This window comes from Trichomycterus rosablanca, chromosome 14 (assembly GCF_030014385.1).
Source record: "Trichomycterus rosablanca isolate fTriRos1 chromosome 14, fTriRos1.hap1, whole genome shotgun sequence".
NCBI classification, from domain to species: Eukaryota; Metazoa; Chordata; class Actinopteri; order Siluriformes; family Trichomycteridae; genus Trichomycterus; species Trichomycterus rosablanca.
This window is the reverse complement of record NC_086001.1, coordinates 5,725,866-5,743,200: the sequence shown is the minus strand read 5'-3', so window position 1 is coordinate 5,743,200 and position 17,335 is coordinate 5,725,866. Positions and strand designations below refer to the sequence as shown.

At 40.8% G+C, this 17,335-nt stretch overlaps 1 protein-coding gene across 2 annotated transcripts in view; it reads left to right on the top strand.

Annotated features, from left to right (window-relative positions):
- LOC134326413 (zeta-sarcoglycan) overlaps positions 1–16,878 on the top strand; it is a 100,123-nt gene extending 83,245 nt beyond the window's left edge. For both annotated transcript variants that reach the window (XM_063008569.1, XM_063008568.1), the window contains one exon: positions 16,681–16,878. In XM_063008569.1, coding sequence (XP_062864639.1) covers positions 16,681–16,878 — 198 coding nt within the window. The remainder of the gene's footprint in view (positions 1–16,680) is intronic.
- Positions 16,879–17,335: the final 457 nt, after the last annotated feature.

Sequence of the window (17,335 nt, the reverse complement as noted above, 5' to 3'; positions counted from 1 at the left end):
TAATCAATAATGAGATAATCAATCAGGTCTCCCCGTGGACCCGAGCACTGTGGTAGTGTGTTGGTTCGAGATCAGTAAGATCCTCTTACCTCTGAGGCCAGCAGCTATCAAGTAGCATCATGCATTCTACTTTGAGGTTTCAAACTCATAGATCTGGGTTTGGATCGATTGTAAAATCAGATCAGTTCTGGCTGTGTAGGTAAGGATGGAAGAAAGGATCCCATTCAGGGCCGAGCTAATCAGCAACAGATGTGTGTTAGTTCACATGCACAGAATTGGAAAGGTAATCAATAGGAGGTTTAGCATGAGTTGGATTCTGGTGGTGCTTTGGCTCTTTGATAAGCAACACATGTAGCTAGTAACCTCAGTAATGGAGGGTTGATTGTAGTATTCTTTATCATGTGTATAATCTTTAACTCAGAGGCCTGTTTTTGTAGAGTTGTGAAGAGGGACTAAATCAAATCATGAGTGAATATAGATGAGCAATTGGTTAAATGAAAGTTTGGGTGGATGGTTGGTTTGATGGATTGATAATTAATAGATGAAAAGACTGATGAAAGAATAAATTAATTTAATAAAGGTTAAATTAATAAATAAATAGTTGATTGGATGAATAATAGGTCACTTACACTCAGGATGGGTGGATGGGATGGATGAATGAATAAAAGGTTTGTTTGAATGATGGATGATTGGATGGATAGAAGGTTTATTGGATGGATGGATGGATGGATGGGAGGTTTGTTGGATGGATGGATGGATGGATGAATAAAAGGTTTGTTTGAATGATGGATGATTGGATGGATAGAAGGTTTGTTGGATGGATGGATGGATGGATGAATAAAAGGTTTGTTTAAATGATGGATGGTTGGATGGATTGAAGGATTGGTGGATGGAAGGTTTGGTGGATGGATGGATGGATAAATGGATGGATGATTTGTTGGATGGATGGATGGATGATTTGTTGGATGGATGGGTGGATGGATGGATGGACGGATGATTTGTTGGATGGATGGATGGATGGATGATTTGTTGGATGGATGGATGGGTGGATGAATGAATAAAAGGTTTGTTTAAATGATGGATGATTGGATGGATTGAAGGATGGATTGATAGAAGGTTTGTTGGATGGATGGATGGATGGATGGGTGGATGGATGGATGGATGGGTGGATGGATGGATGAATGAATGGATGGATGATTTGTTGGATGGATGGATGGCTGGATGGATAAAAGGTTTGTTTAAATGATGGATGGGTGGATGGAAAGTTTGTTGGATGGATGAATGGATAGAAGGATAGATAGATGGATGGATGGATGGATGGATGGATGGATGGATGGAAAGTTTGTTGGATGGATGGATGTTTGTTGGATGGATGGATGGATGGTTTGTTGAATGGATGGATGAATGATTTGTTGGATAGATGGATGGATGGATGGTTTGTTGGATGGATAGATGGATGGATGGTTTGTTGAATGGATAGATGGATGCATGGTTTGTTGAATGGATGGATAAATGGTTTGTTGGATGGATAGATGGATGGATGGATGGTTTGTTGGCTGGATAGATGGATGGATAAAAGGTTTGTTTAAATGATTGATGGTTGGATGAATTGAAGGATGGATGGATAGAAGGTTTGTTGGATTGATAAATGGATGGATGGATGAATGTTTGTTGGATGGATGGATGGATGGATAGATGGATGGTTTGTTGGATGGATGGATGGATGGATAAAAGGTTTGTTTGAATGATTGATGGTTGGATGGATTGAAGGACGGATGGATAGAAGGTTTGTTGGATGGATTGAATGATGGATAGATAGATGGATAGCCATTCCAACCACAAAAAACACTAAAAATGTTTCGGCCATGGCCACAGGGCATCATGGGATGCCAGACTCTTACAGCCGATGATGCACAAAGAGGAACCCCCTAGCTGGTCGGTCACCACGGTATATCAACAGTGGTCCAGTGGTCTTTTTTTGCAAAAATCAAGAAAGAAACCTCCAACTACCACATCAGGCTGTAGAGTGTTAAGTAATCCATGAAACACCAAAGCATTTACATCACATTTACATTTTCAGCTTTTAGCAGACGCTCTTATCCAGAGCGGCTTACTGAAGTGCTTCCTTAGTAAACATTTCCTACTCCAGTTTAAGTAGACAACAATCCAAAAATACAAATCTGCTGAAACCCTGTTAGAACAAAGTCTTTTTTATATGTAAGATGCTGTAGAAGGTGAGTGCATGTTCAGCTAAAGTGCATAGTAAAGCGGTGGGTCTTTAATCGTCTTTTGAAGACAAAACAGACAGGGGAAGTTTGTTCCCCTGCCTCTGCCTGCCATAAATTGCTGGGAAATGAGTGAAACTGTCCACTAGTAAGCAAGCTTTACACAGTCATGGCTTAGAGGTCGCCATACAGAAATAAAAGCCTTGCTTTTAAAAGCAGGAGCAACGTGAACTGTGAACTGTGTCACTCATGTTCCAGCAGCTTCTAATGTAAGACCTGTTCTTGGAACTCGTCTATCTTATATGATACAGAAAGGTCACCAGCTATATTGAGTCATAATCACAATAAATATGATGGTACTATTGGTTTAAGATGATGCTATTCAATTAGGCATGATGGCTAGTCTGTGTGTACAAAATCGGACAGCTAGGCCTTTTATAATCAATGACCTAATATTATGTAGTGTTTAGGAGTCATATATACACTGATCAGCCATAACATTGTTTCTACACTCACTGTCCATTTTATCAGCTCCACTTACCATGTAGAAGCACTTTGTAGTTCTACAATTACTGACTGTAGTCCATCTGTTTCTCTACATACTTTTTTAGCCTGCTTTCACCCTGTTCTTCAATGGTCAGGACCCCCACAGGACCACCACAAAGTAGGTATTATTTGGGTGGTGGATCATTCTCAGCACTGCAGTGACACTGACATGGTGGTGGTGTGTTAGTGTGTGGTGTGCTGGTATGAGTGGATCAGACACAGCAGTGCTGCTGGAGTGCACTCACTGTCCACTCTATTAGACACTTCTACCTAGTTAGTCCTCCTTGTAGATGTGAAAGTCAGAGACGATCGCTCATCTGTTGCTGCTGTCCGAGTTGGTCATCTTCTAGACCTTCATCAGTGGTCACAGGACGCTGCCCACAGGGCGCTGTTGGCTGGATAGTTTTGGCTGGTGGACTATTCTCAGTCCAGCAGTGACAGTGAGGTGTTTAAAAACTTCATCAGCGCTCCTGTGTCTGATCCACTCATACCAGCACAACACACACTAACACACCACCACCATGTCAGTGTCACTGCAGTGCTGAGAATGATCCACCACCTAAATAAATAATGACCATTGAAGAACAGCATGAAAGGGGGCTAACAAAGCATGTAGAGAAACAGATGGACTACAGTCAGTAATTGTAGAATTGTTGTACAAAGTGCTCCTATATGGTAAGTGGAGCTGATAAAAGGAACAATGAGAGTAGAAACAAGGAGGTGGTTTTAATGTTATGGCTGATCAGTGTATACTTGTCATATACACATGGACACTTGATTCGAAGCTGGGGTCAGAGCCAACGTCAGCCATTGCAAGGTCTTGCTCAAGGACCCAACAATGGCTGCACGGCGCGGTTGGAATTCAAACCCACAATCTTCCACTCGATAGCTCAAAGCTCCACCCACTAGGCTACCACTGTCCCCTAATTAGGTGATATTAGCTAACAGATGCAGCTTCCTAAGTAAGTCAGACAGTTTGCTTACTCCTATTGTCTGGAAAAGATGGCTTAATCCAATTTAGGTCAATGATTCACAATTGGGGTTGTTTGTTGGGTCACATGTACACAAATCAGTTAGGACTCTATTACGACTCTCTGGGAATCAATAGTGTGATTTGTTTAGAATCCCTGAAGACCAATTGGCTGGTCGCTACTGACCTCATTTAACAGTCTCAAATCCTGGGCCATGAATATTGATTAAAGAGGTTTGGTTTGGAATTAATTTGGAAAATAGGAGCATCCTAGGCTAAGTAATGCATTGATACCTTGATAAGGTGATTAGCTAGCACTTTTTGGGTGCAAACGCTGTAAGACGGGGACATGAGCAGAATTTTTGGATTATGTGAAGCATTGTGGACTGACCGCTCTAATGGTGCATTGGCCTAGCACACATAGTAGGCGAATTCAATATAAAAATACAACCTTGCTTACTCTCCTGGATGGGGACATTGTAACCTAGTGGTTAAGGTACGGGACTAGTAATCAGAAGGTCGCTGGTTCAAGCCCCACCACTGCCTGCTTGCTGCTGTTGGGCCATTGAGCAAGGCCCTTAACCCTGAGACTGTATACTGCCACAGTACTGTACGCCACTTTGAATAAAGGTGTCTCCTAAATGCCGAAAATGGATTTACAACTTTCCTTTGGCATAGTGAAGTGAACCGAACTGAATATCACAGAGCCCTTGGACATCTGTAATTAGGATGGACCATGTGCTTTTGTGATGACCTAGCTTTGAAAGATATGCAGCTTGTGACCTTACTAAATAAATCCTCATCACTTCTGGTTAGTAGGTACAGCACAGCAGCATGCATTGTTCACTAAAACCTATAACTCATGGGTTAGGATTCTCAGACGGACTTGGAGTTAATGAGCAATAAAAATAAATATCAGAATCATATTAGTTGGGTGATGCAGTGGCCTGGTTGCTCGAGCAATTATCTTGTTTCACTGGGTTCAGTTCAGACTGATTTAGTCAATAAGGAATTTGTAAGGTATTGTACAGAATTGGGAATTAGGACTTTTCTATTAGTCTTTGGCAATTAATGATAGTGTAATCAATGCCTCGTGTATAACATACAGTTGTAAAGGTAAAGAGATTCTGCTTTGAATGAAATCTAATTATATAACAAATGAACAAAGAAAATGAATAATGTAGAGTTTTAGAGATTTCGTTACTAGTGCAGGGGCGGCACGGTGGCTAAGTGGGTAGCACTGTCGCCTCACAGCAAGAAGGTCCTGGGTTCGATCCCCAGGTGGGGTGGTCCGGGCCCTTTCTGTGTGGAGTATGCATGTTCTCCCCGTGCCTGCGTGGGTTTACTCCGGGTGCTCCGGTTTCCTCCCACAGTCCAAAGACGTGCAAGTGAGGTGAATTGGAGATACTAAATTGTCCATGACTGTGTTCAATATAATCTTGTGAACTGATGAATCTTGTGTAATGAGTAACTACCGTTCCTGTCATGAATGTAACCAAAGTGTAAAACATGACGTTAAAATCCTAATAAACAAACAAACAAACTAGTGCAGAGTCACATTTATTCAACCCCTACATAATACTGCTGATTTTTAAGCCTTGATTTTAAATCCTTATACAAACGCCACCCAGAGATTCAAGTCTTTAAGGTGTGTTGCAACCACGATGAAAAATAAACAGCTGTCAAAAGGGCACCCGGGTAACTGAGCAGGATATTCCACTAGCACACCATCTCTGGGATTCTGAACTCCTCGAGCTCCACTTCCGGTCGGCTGGACGCCCTCTAGCGGGCACAATCAACAGAGCATGCAGCAGATGAAATTGGCCACTAAAGTCTGCTGGGTGGAAAAAATAAATAAAAAACAGGCGGGGTCTTTGGCACTATATAAAGACCCTGGTTAGTAGCCTGAGGCGCCTGTACAGAGGTGGAGGAATGTGGAGATCAGTGCGTGACTCACTGTGTGTGAGACTGGCCTCACATGCAAATCCACTATAGTACGGGTGAATAAGAAGAGGTCGGTGGACTGCCAGTCTGAGGGAGTGTGTGTCAGGCAAATATACCCTCCTTGGACATATACCGTAATCAAGCCGTGTACACATTACTGCTAACATTATTGTTTATTCATCCTTTCATTATTTCTTCATTTATTTATCTTTAGAATTTTTTTTCTTTCTTTTTTTTTTTTTCTTTTTTCTTTCTTTTATTCTTTTTTTCTTATTTTTCTTATTTTTCTTGCTTTCTTTTTTACATTCTTTCTCTTTCTTTCTTTCTTTCTTTTTCTTTCATTTCTTTCTTTTTCTTTCTTTTCTTATTTTTTCTTTCTGTCTTTCTTTTTTTCTTTCTTTATTTTTATTTTTTCTATCTTTATTTTTCTTTCTTTTTTACCTTTTCTTTCTTACTTTTTTTCTTTATTTATTTATTTTTCTCTTTATTTATTTATTTTTCTTTCTTTCTTTCTGTTTTTTTTTTTTTCTTTCTTTTTTACTTTCTTCTTTCTTTCTTTCTTTCTTTCTTTCTTTATTTTTCTTTCTTTCTTTCTGTTTTTCTTTATTTTTCTTTCTTTTTTACTTTCTTTTTTCTTTATTTATTTTTCTTTATTTATTTTTCTTTATTTATTTTTATTTATTTATTTCTTGTTTTCTTCTTTTCTTTCTTTCTTTCTTTCTTTCTTTCTTTCTTTCTTTCTTTCTTTCTTTCTTTCTTTCTGTTTTTTCTTTATTCTTTCTTTCATTCATTTATTCATTAATTCATTCATACCCTCCTTGTATATATACCCTAATTGGGGTGTCAAGTGGCAAAAGACTGGTTGACTACTCTAAATTGGAAGAAACAGGGAATAAAATAGTGAAAGATAAAGAGCTTTCACAAAGTTGATCATTTTATTGCACCAAAAAGTCAATGATGACAGTCTTTGAACATTCCCTGGAATGCTCCATACTCCATACTGCTAATCTCATAAGGACTATAAAGAAAAAACCTCAAGGGCTCTGAATTATTTTGTGAAAGTTATTTCAGCAAAGTGATACTGAAGCTTTTTTTTTTATAGAACAGCTTTTTTTGAAAAGCTTTGAAACGTTTTGTCAGTGTGAGTGTTTGAGTGTAGACTGATGGGTAGAAATAGCAAATATACTGTATCTATTTAATTTCAAATTTACAACACAATAAAGTGTGTAATGCACCTTCTGAATCCACTGTACATCTCACTAACTGTGGGCAGGCGAGTGAGACGGGTCCATCTACAGGTCTGTGTTAGTTTAAGCTAAGTAAGAAACCCCGCTGACCACGCTATTAGCGCTCGGTTGAGCGGGTGGAGGATGAGAGTAGATCTGAAGAGACGGCTCATTTGAGCTTATCATGCATCAGCACTGGCTAGTTTTCACTGTTATGACAGCTAGTTTACAAGGTTGCTGAAGAATCACAAGCCGTATCGGGAGAAACCAGACACGCCCGTGTTTCTGTCTCATTGTGTGTTCGGCTGTCTGCATCGATCAAACCTGTCAAACCCGAGCGCTCGAGAGACCCGGACGTGAATGCTTTCCTGCGTCCATCACGCCGACGAGCCTGTTTCAGCTAATGAAGGGAGCGAAGATTAGTGGAGGAAGTCGGAATGAATCAATAGAATAAATTGCAGCTTTGATGACTGAGTTGACTCTGATTATGACTCCTGGTTTTGAGTATCAATTTAAGTGATTCAAGTCTGAAATCCACACAGATTTTAGACTGTAGCGCATCGACATCATAGTCTGTAACCGTTTACTGCTGAACATAACTGGTGCACGCATTACTGCTCACATCATTTATTCATCCTTTTATATTTATTCATTTATTTATCTTCAGTATCTTCTGAGACACATAAAACATTTTCTTTTTTTACCTTTCTTCTCTTCCTTCTCTTCTTTCCTTCCTTCTCCTCTTTCCTTCCTTCTTTCTTCACTTTCTTTTCTTCTTTCCTCTTTTTTCCTTCTTTTCCTTGTTTCTCTTCCTTTCTTCTCTTCCTTTCTTCCTTTTCTTCTTTTCCTTCCTTTCCTTTTTTCCTTCCTTCTCCTCCTTCTCTTCTTTCCTTCTCTTCCTTCTCTTCCTTCCTTCTCTTCCTTCCTTCCTTTTCTTCTTTTCCTTCCTTTCCTTTTTTCCTTCCTTCTCTTCCTTCTCTTCTTTCCTTCTCCTCCTTATCTTCCTTCCTTCTCTTCTTTCCTTCCTTTTCTTCATTCATTTTTTTTCTTCCTTCCTTCTCTTACTTCCTTCTCTTCTTTCCTTCCTTCTCTTCCCTTCCTCCTTCCTTCCTTCTCTTCTTTTCTTCTTTCTCTCCTTCCTTTCCTCTCTTCATTACTTCCTTATTTTCCTTCTCTTCTTTCCTTCCTTTCTTCCTTCCTTCTCTCTTTCATTCCTTCCTTCTCTTCCTTCCTTCTCCCTTATCTTTTTTTTTTTTCTACTTACATATTGCTTGTGTTCTGTTTTTTTTTTTTACAACCATTATAAATGTCGAAATCAGATCATATTTTATTTTGAATGTACCTTTCCTCTACATACTTTCAGTCTTTTCCTCACTGTGTGGCCATGTACACACATTTTCCTAATTTTGTACCTTAGCTACAGGAGCAGCTTATTTTTTCACATTTGGTGGTTTATTGAAACAGCTGACCAGTTATTTCTGGTATATTCACACAGCCTCACAAGGCCCTCAACCAGTTGAAATGAATAAATGAATCAATAAATAGCAGCTTAATAACTGGTCACAGAGTCCACAGTCAATCAAGCTTCATATCACCATGGGCTTAGAGGCAGCCATGCAAAGAAACAAGCACCTACTGCAAAATCAGCACCAAATGAAAGGTAAAAGAAAAAAGCAGTGACTTTGTTCTTGCCTGGTCGTTCATGTAAACATATTATAACAATGACGATTGGCACTTCAGACAAAAGTGCTGATTAATAGTGAATAAAGAAACATTTAAGTATATAATTATACATAAAGCCAGTTATGAATGTGGTTGATTTTGAAGGAAGTCACCTGACGTGATCACTTCCTCCATGACTTTATACGTTTTTTTTGGCTTTCTAATCAAGAAGTTACTCTAGACTCCACTTAGACTCAGTTTGGATTAGTGCCGCCATGTTGAACCAGCCCTTTTCACTTTGCTGTGTTTCCTGTTCTTGCTGTAGCAACAGCCAGGCTATTTAATTAACTTCTCCAAACCCGAGCAATACATCATGCTGTCCTGACAACTTCCTGTAAAGGGAAGCATTTTCCTATTTCCTGGAAGATAGTGAGTGGTTCCTTCAGACCTGCACAATACCAGCCAGAACTACAAGCCCTGATACGATGGGAAAGTCACCGACAGTGAGACGCAATAAAAGAGCTCTGAAACGTCTGTCCGATCCTTCCTCGTCATGAATTTATCAAGCCAGACTGTGTACGGCAGCCGCGAGTGCTCTCGCCGGCTTATCCGATCTTCTCCTCCTGCTCTTTAATTCCTGTTGGGTTCTCTCGGGAGGAGAGACGAGACGTGACGAGACAACGTTAAAGCCGGCGACAGGTGAAGTGAAGGAGAATGAAATAAATGTGTTTGTCAATTTAGACGGAGAAAATGAGGTTCTTCAGACGGTCCAGTTGTGAAGCTAAATCAGTGCTGACAGTGGCTAACTCTTTTAAAGCTCGACATTAAAGTCTGGGTCCTTGCGAAGGGAATTAGAGGCAGAAAAGTGTCCTTTCGTCCGGCTTTTAACTGCCCATTACAATGAGAGAGGCAGATATGTGATGTGATGATGCTCGTTCTGTTTAGCCCAGAGATGCAATCAGAGAGAGCTAGCGATAGCAATCAGCTAATGAAGATAAAGTGGTATATAGACAGAAAGCAATGCTAATCTGATGTATTCTTAGAGTTTGCTGTATTTCAATAAACAATGAACAGATATATATTTATTTACATATCACACAGCATTCACTTATATGTGACATACAATTTATTAAATACAGGCTATTTACTTTCTTTTTCTCTCTTTCCTCTCTTTGCTTGCCTCATTTTTCTTGCCTTTCCTCTTTTTCCTTACATTTCTTTTCTTACCTCTCTTTTCTTTATTTACCTTTCTTCTCTTTCCTTTCCTCTTTCTTTTCCTTTCCTCTCTTTACTTTCTTTCCTTTTTCCTTTCCTCTTTTTCTTTTCCTTTCTTATCTTTCCTTACTTTTCCAATCTTTCCTTTCCTCTCTTTCCTTTCCTCTTTTTCTTTACCTTTCATTCTTTTCCTTACCTCTTTCCTCTCTCTTTTTTCCTTACCTCTCTTTTCTTTTATTTTCCTCTTTCCTTTCCACTTTTCCCCTACATCTCTTTCTTTTCCTTTCCTCTATTTTCTTTACCTCTCTTTCCGTTTATTTCCTTTCCTTCCTTTAATTTCCTTTCCCCTCTTTCCCTTCCTTTTTTATCCTTTATTTCCTTTCTTCTCTGTCTTTTCCTCTTTCCTTACCTCTCCTTTCTTACCTTTCTTTTCTTTTATTTTCCTTTCTCTCTTTTCTGTCCGTTCATTTCATCTCTTTTCTTTCCTTACCTTTCTTTCCTTACCTTTCTTTTCTTTCCTTACTTTTTCTATCTTTCCTTACCTCTCTTTTCTTTTCTTTCCTTACCTCTCTTTCATTTTCCCCTCTTTCCCTTTCTTTCTTTCCTTACCTGCCTTTCATTTCCTTTATTTCCTCTCCCCTCTTTCATTTCCTTTACTTCTCTTTTGTTTCCTTTTATTTCCGTTCCTCTCTTTCCTTTCCTTTGCTTACCTCTTTTCTCTTTCCTTTCCTTTCCTTTCCTTTCCTTTCCTTTCTTTTTCTCTTTTTCCTTACCTTTCTTTTCATTCCTCTGTTTCCTTTCCTTTCCCCTCTCACCTTTCCTTTCATTTCCCTTTTCCTTTTCTCTTTTTCCTCACCTTTCTTTCCTTACCTCTCTTTATTTTTCTTTATATTTCCTTTTCTTTCATTTCTTCCCTTTCCTCTATTTTCTTTCCTCTCTTCTTTCCTTTCTTTCCTTACCTTTCTTTCCTTTCCTTACTTTTTCTTACTTTTCCTATCCTCCTTTCCTTGCCTCTCTTTTCTTTCCTTGCCTTTTCTCTCTTTCCTTTTTCCTCTTTCCCTTCCCTTTTGTTCCTTTATTTTCCTTACCTTTCTTTTCTGTCTTTTCCTTTCCTTTTCTTTCCTTTTACAATGTTGACAGTGCTTACACTACTAAGATTTAATACAACCACAGTTCAAAGAAAGTTAATCTATGTCCCTATGATCTCACAGTCATGCCTGAAGGGCCTTCCCAATACTATTGCCACCATGTTAAAAATAAGGAGGGTTGCTTCAGAAAGTATCCGGACCAGAATGATCTGCTGTGGTGACCACTGAACACGAGAGCAGCTGAAATGACGTCAACGACTGATTCTGACTGAAACACCTGAACACTGAATGGGTGTTTCTACTTACTTTCCACCATACAATGCTTTCCATGTTCTAGAGAGGTTCCGTTTCAGAAAATACTATTAATTATATCATACGATTGAGTTTTCTGTGACTGTACTGGCTGTAACCTGCCCTGCTTCAGTTTCTTTAGTGAATTCTTTAATTTCCACTTTAATGCTTCACTGACTGAATTTAAAAGCTAGCAGTGCTAAGCTCTAATTACTCGGGTCCTTTATAATTAAGTTCTTGAAGTTGACACACGATATCGTGGAGCGTTAGAGCTGAGCTGTTACTGGTGATGATACATGACCCTGAGTGTTCTGCTGCTTTTAGTGCAACAGTTTGTTAAAGTAAAAACTAACTGTCCATTTTATCAGCTCCACTTACCATATAGAAGCACTTTGTAGTTCTACAATTACTGACTGTAGTCTATCTGTTTCTCTGCATACTTTGTTAGCCCCCTTTCATGCTGTTCTTAAATGTTCAGGACTCTCCCAGGACCACCACAGAGTAGGTATTATTTGGTGGTGGGTCATTCTCAGCACTGCAGTGACACTGACATGGTGGTGGTGTGTTAGTGTGTGTTGTGCTGGTATGAGTGGATAAGACACAGCAGCACTGATGGAGTTTTTAAACACCTTACTGTCACTGCTGGACTGAGAATAGTCCACCAACCAAAAATATATCCAGCCAACAGCGCCCCGTGGGCAGCGTCCTGTGACCACTGATGAAGGTCTAGAAGATGACCAACTCAAACAGCAGCATAAGATGAGCGATCGTCTCTGACTTTACATCTACAAGGTGGACCAACTAGGTAGGAGTGTCTAATAGAGTGGACAGTGAGTGGACTTTAAAAACTCTGATCCACTCATACCAGCACAACACACACTAACACACCACCACCATGTCAGTGTCACTGCAGTACTGAGAATGATCCACAACCCAAATAATACCTGATCTGTGGTGGTCCTGTGGGGATCCTGATAATTGAAGAACAGGGTGAAAGCAGGCTAAAACAGTATGTAAAGAAACAGATGAACTACAGTCAGTAATTGTAGAACTACAAAGTGCTTCTATATGGTAAGTGGAGCTGATAAAACGGACAGTGCTTTCTGACGTCTGTACAGTTGTGTAGGTAGTTGTAGCGGTTAAGGTACTGGACTAGTAATCGAAAGGTCGCTGGTTTAAACCCTACCACTGCCAGTTGCCACTGTTGGACCTTTGAGCAAGGCCCTTAACCCTCAATTTCTTAAACAATATACTGTCACAGTACTGTAAGTCGCTTTGGATTTACAAAAGTTATTTTCCAGTATAGATTTCTAGAACGTTCCTTCGTTCTCGGAGCTTTCTTCCTTGACCTGAGCAAACTGCAGCTAAACATTGCGGTTCATCTTCCACGCGCGTTCCTGTCTCCGTTTGATTAACCTTTCATCCTCCGCTAGCAGTGATATCATGAATCATAAGCATCTAGAGACACCGCCGGTTATATGTCGGACCATAGGTTTAATGCCGTGCCGGATCTGTTGGAACGGAATTCTGGGAACGGGGCCATAATTACGTGTTCGTGTGCGAAGCGCTTTCTTCTCTGGCCAGGATCGTGCAAGGTCATGTGACTCCGGGGTCCGGCCGTTTCAGCGGCTTAATGAAGTGTGTAATGCGCCCGGACGACTTCGTGTCCAAGGCTGTCTTTTGTAACCTGGCGCGTAGGGCGGTCGGACGGACGAATAGGGTCAGGGTTGTGAGAAGGGGGGGTGCGCTCATGTTTGCGCTCATGTTTGCGCTGTTTTCAGATTCCTAGAACGTCCTTCATTTTTTATCCGTCTTATCAACTTGTCGCGGAAAAAAATCACTTTCATTTCTCTCTTTCTGTTTACCTGACAGCGGCTCTCAGTCCTTGTTTCTACACTCACTGTCCATTTTATCAGCTCCACTTACCATATAGGAGCACTTTGTAGTTCTACAATTACTGACTGCAGTCCATCTGTTTCTCTGTGGTCAGGACCCCCACAGGACCACCACAGAGCAGGTACTATTTAGGTGGTGGATCTTTCTCAGCACTGCAGTGACACTGACATGGTGGTGGTGTGTTAGTGTGTGTTGTGCTGGTATGAGTGGATCAGACACAGCAGTGCTCCTGGAGTTTTTAAATACCGTATCCACTCACTGTCCACTCTATTAGACACTCCTACCTAGTTGATCCACCTTGTAGATGTAAAGTCAGAGACGATCACTCATCTATTGCTGCTGTTTGAGTTGGTCATCTTCTAGACCTTCATCAGTGGTCACAGAGGGGGAAGGGGGGGGGGGGGTGGGTTGCACTCATGTTTGCGCTCATGTTTGCACTCATGTTTGCGCTGTTTTCAGATTCCTAGAACGTCCTTCATTTTTTATCCGTCTTATCAACTTGTCACGGAAAAAAATCACTTTCATTTCTCTCTTTCTGTTTACCTGACAGCGGCTCTCAGTCCTCGGCCGCTTCACTCCGTCATCCCTATTCTCTTCCTGTCTCTCTCGCGCCGCTCTAATTGCCTCCAGTCCATCCATATGCACACACACGCATTTGTATGGTAAACAGGGCACCGCTGAGATGTTTTCGCGCCCGTGTGAGAACAGCGGGCATTAACGAGTGCAGATATTTCAGCCGGGAGACATTAACACTCCTCAGAATCCTACCCCAAGGGCTCCGGGTTGCCTGATTTGCCTGATTTCCTTCTCTCTTACATCCTGATTCTCTCTGTATAGGCTCATTTTCATGCTAAATGTAAATAAATTTACATCAGCGGCTGATAGTGCGGCTAAGTGTAGCTAAGTGCTGCTATTGAAGTCCGAACATTACATACTGAGCAATCTCCGCAGCTGTTCATATCCTGATGATTGGAACACACTCACTGCCCGGCCAAACCAAAGTTATCTGACCATTAGCTTGTTGGATATCTCATTTAAAACCATTAGCATTATTATTTTGATAGTTGCTTTCTCACTCTATTTCAGTTATATCAGCCTCCACTCTCAGGGGAAAGAGAGTGGCTTTTAAAGATTGGTTTTAAATCTGTTCGGTCGAAACAGTGGTCATTAGGGTTGAGGTGTTAGTGTGTGTTGTGCTGGTATGAGTGGATCAGACACAGCAGCGCTGCAAATACCATGTCCACTCACTGTCCACTCTATTAGACACTCCTACCTAGTTGATTCACCTTGTAGATGTAAAGTCAGAGACGATCGCTCATCTATTGCTGCTGTTTGAGTTGGTCATCTTCTAGACCTTCATCGGTTTTCACAGGATGCTGCCCACGGGGCGCTGTTGGCTGGATATTTTTGGTTGGTGGACTATTCATAGTCCAGCAGTGACAGTGAGGTGTTTAAAAACTCCAGCAGCATTGCTGTGTCTGATCCACTCATACCAGCACAACACACACTAACACACCACCACCATGTCAGTGTCACTGCAGTGCTGAGAATGATCCACCACGCAAATAACACCTGCTCTGTAGTGGTCCTGTAGTGGTCCTGACCATTGAAGAACAGCATGAAAGGGGGCTAACAAAGCATGCAGAGAAACAGATGGACTACAGTCAGTAATTGTAGAACTACAAAGTGCTTCTATATGGTAAGTGGAGCTGATAAAATGGACAGCGAGTGTAAAAACAAGGAGGTGGTTTTAATGTTATAGCTGATCGGTGTATGAATGTATGTATGTATGTAGAAACCCGACTGGTCGATAGCACTGCTGGGTATTCGAACTCTTAGTTCCAGAGGTAGTGGGTTAGCGTATTCTATAACTGTGTCACCTGATTGCCACCTGATATTTACTGTATACCCCAGTAAACAACAAATAGAAACTTATAGATGACTGCATAGTAGTTCCATAATACATGGATAATCTTTATTCGGGTACATTTTATTTATAAGTACTTTTAGTTGTAAGATTATTCATTATTCTTTAATCATACTTTTAATTATAAGTTTGATATCGGTTCTTTGTTAGCCCTGGATGTCCAGACACCTGACAGAAATAGCGTGATGGCTGAAGGAACGGTGAAGCTATCAGAACAAACAGAGAGTGATGGAATGCTGGAAATGAATTGTGTGATACAGACGGTCTGGGCTTGTGAAGTCTCATCTGTCTGGACCGAAGCCTGTTTGTGTTTCTGTTTGGACAGATATGGACCATCGACGCCGCAGATACCGTTATCCATTATTCATGATTCATTATAATTAGGCCGTGTAACGCTCTTTGTCTTCACGACTTTCTGTCTCTCCACTTCCCGTCTGTGTAATATTCTGAGTCTGAGTCTGAATGGGTTCCGGTGGAGATCGCACGCTTCGCCGTGTCCTTCGCCGACCCTCGAGTTGGAGTTTGGTGCTGATAAACATAAGCGGCGATGAGCGAGGAGACGGAGAGTCGGGGATTGACTGCGGCTTAGCAGATAAACCGACTCGCAGTCGTCGGCGTACACAGTCACGGATCAAAAGCTAAATAACGCGGAAATGTGTTCGGCTTGTCGGAGATACCGAAGACACACACACACACCCACACGAATATAAATATATATACACAAATACATACACCGATCAGCCATAACATTAAAACCACCTCCTTGTTTCTACACTCACTGTCCATTTTATCAGCTCCACTTACCATATTGAAGCACTTTGTAGTTCTACAATTACTGACTGTAGTCCATATGTTTCTCTGCATGCTTTGTGAGCCCCCTTTCATGCTGTTCTTCAATGGTCAGGACCCCCACAGGACCACCACAGAGCAGGTATTATTTAGGTGGTGGATCATTCTCAGCCCTGCAGTGACACTGACATGGTGGTGGTGTGTTAGTGTGTGTTGTGCTGGTATAAGTGGATAAGACACAGCAGCGCTGCTGGAGTTTTTAAACACCTCACTGTCACTGCTGGACTGAGAATAGTCCACCAACCAAAAATATCCAGACAACAGCGCTCCATGGGCAGTGTCTTGTGACCACTGATGAAGGTCTAGAAGATGACCAACTCAAACAGCAGCAATAGATGAGCGATCGTCTCTGACTTTACATCTACAAGGTGGACCAACTAGGTAGGAGTGTCCAATAGAGTGGACAGTTAGTGGACACAGTATTTAAAAACTCCAGCGCTGCTGTGTCTGGTCCACTCATACCAGCGCAACACACACTAACACACCACCACCATGTCAGTGTCACTGCAGTGCTGAGAATGATCCACCACCTAAATAATACCTGCTCTGTGGTGGTCCTGTGGGACTCCTGACCATTGAAGAACAGGGTGAAAGGGGGCTAAAAAGGTATGAAGAGAAACAGATAGACTACAGTCAGTAATTGTAGAACTACAAAGTGCTTCTATATGCTAAGTGGAGCTGATAAAATGGACAGTGAGTGTAGAAACAAAGAGGTGGTTTTAATGTTATGGCTGATCGGTGTATATATTGTTTTTTCTTCTTCTCTTGTTTTATCTGTCTCTATTATCTCTCTTTCTTGTCTTTTCTGACCTCTGTCTTTTTTCTTTCTTCTCCTCTCCAGATTTTACTCAATGCCAAATCTATTCGGTTGCCGAATCTTCCTCATGGTAGCGTGGACCCCCTGCTGAGCCCCGGTACCAGTTACCCCAAACCCACCGTGTACGAGGTGTGCGTGTGTCCGAGCGGTAAGCTGTACCTGTCCCCCGCCGAGAGCGCCTCCACCTGCCAGACCACCAACAGCGTGTGCTTATGGAGCTGAAAGCGGTGGGGTGGGTGCCCCGCCCGACACCAGAAAGGCCTTCCTTCTTTCCACCTCCTTCTCTTCTTGACTTGGTTTTTTTAATTTCCTCACATCTGTCCATACATTCTTCCAAAAAATGATGATGACCAATGAAAAACAGACGAATCCGGTCTTACTTGGTACGGCGGCTTTGACTTTCATGTTTACGTTTTATTTTCTCTTCTTGTACTGATTCTCCATATTTCTTTATTTTTATTTCTTTATGTTTTATTTATTTGTTTCATTTTTTATTTTTTTATTTTTTATTTCTTTGTTTTATTACTTTATTTTTTATTTCTTTATGTTTAATTTCTTTTTTATTTATTTTGTTTTATTTCTTTATTTTTTTATTTATTCATGTTTAATTTCTTTTTTATTTATTTATATATTTATATTTTTTTATTTCTTCATATTTTATTTATTTCTTGTCCTTTTA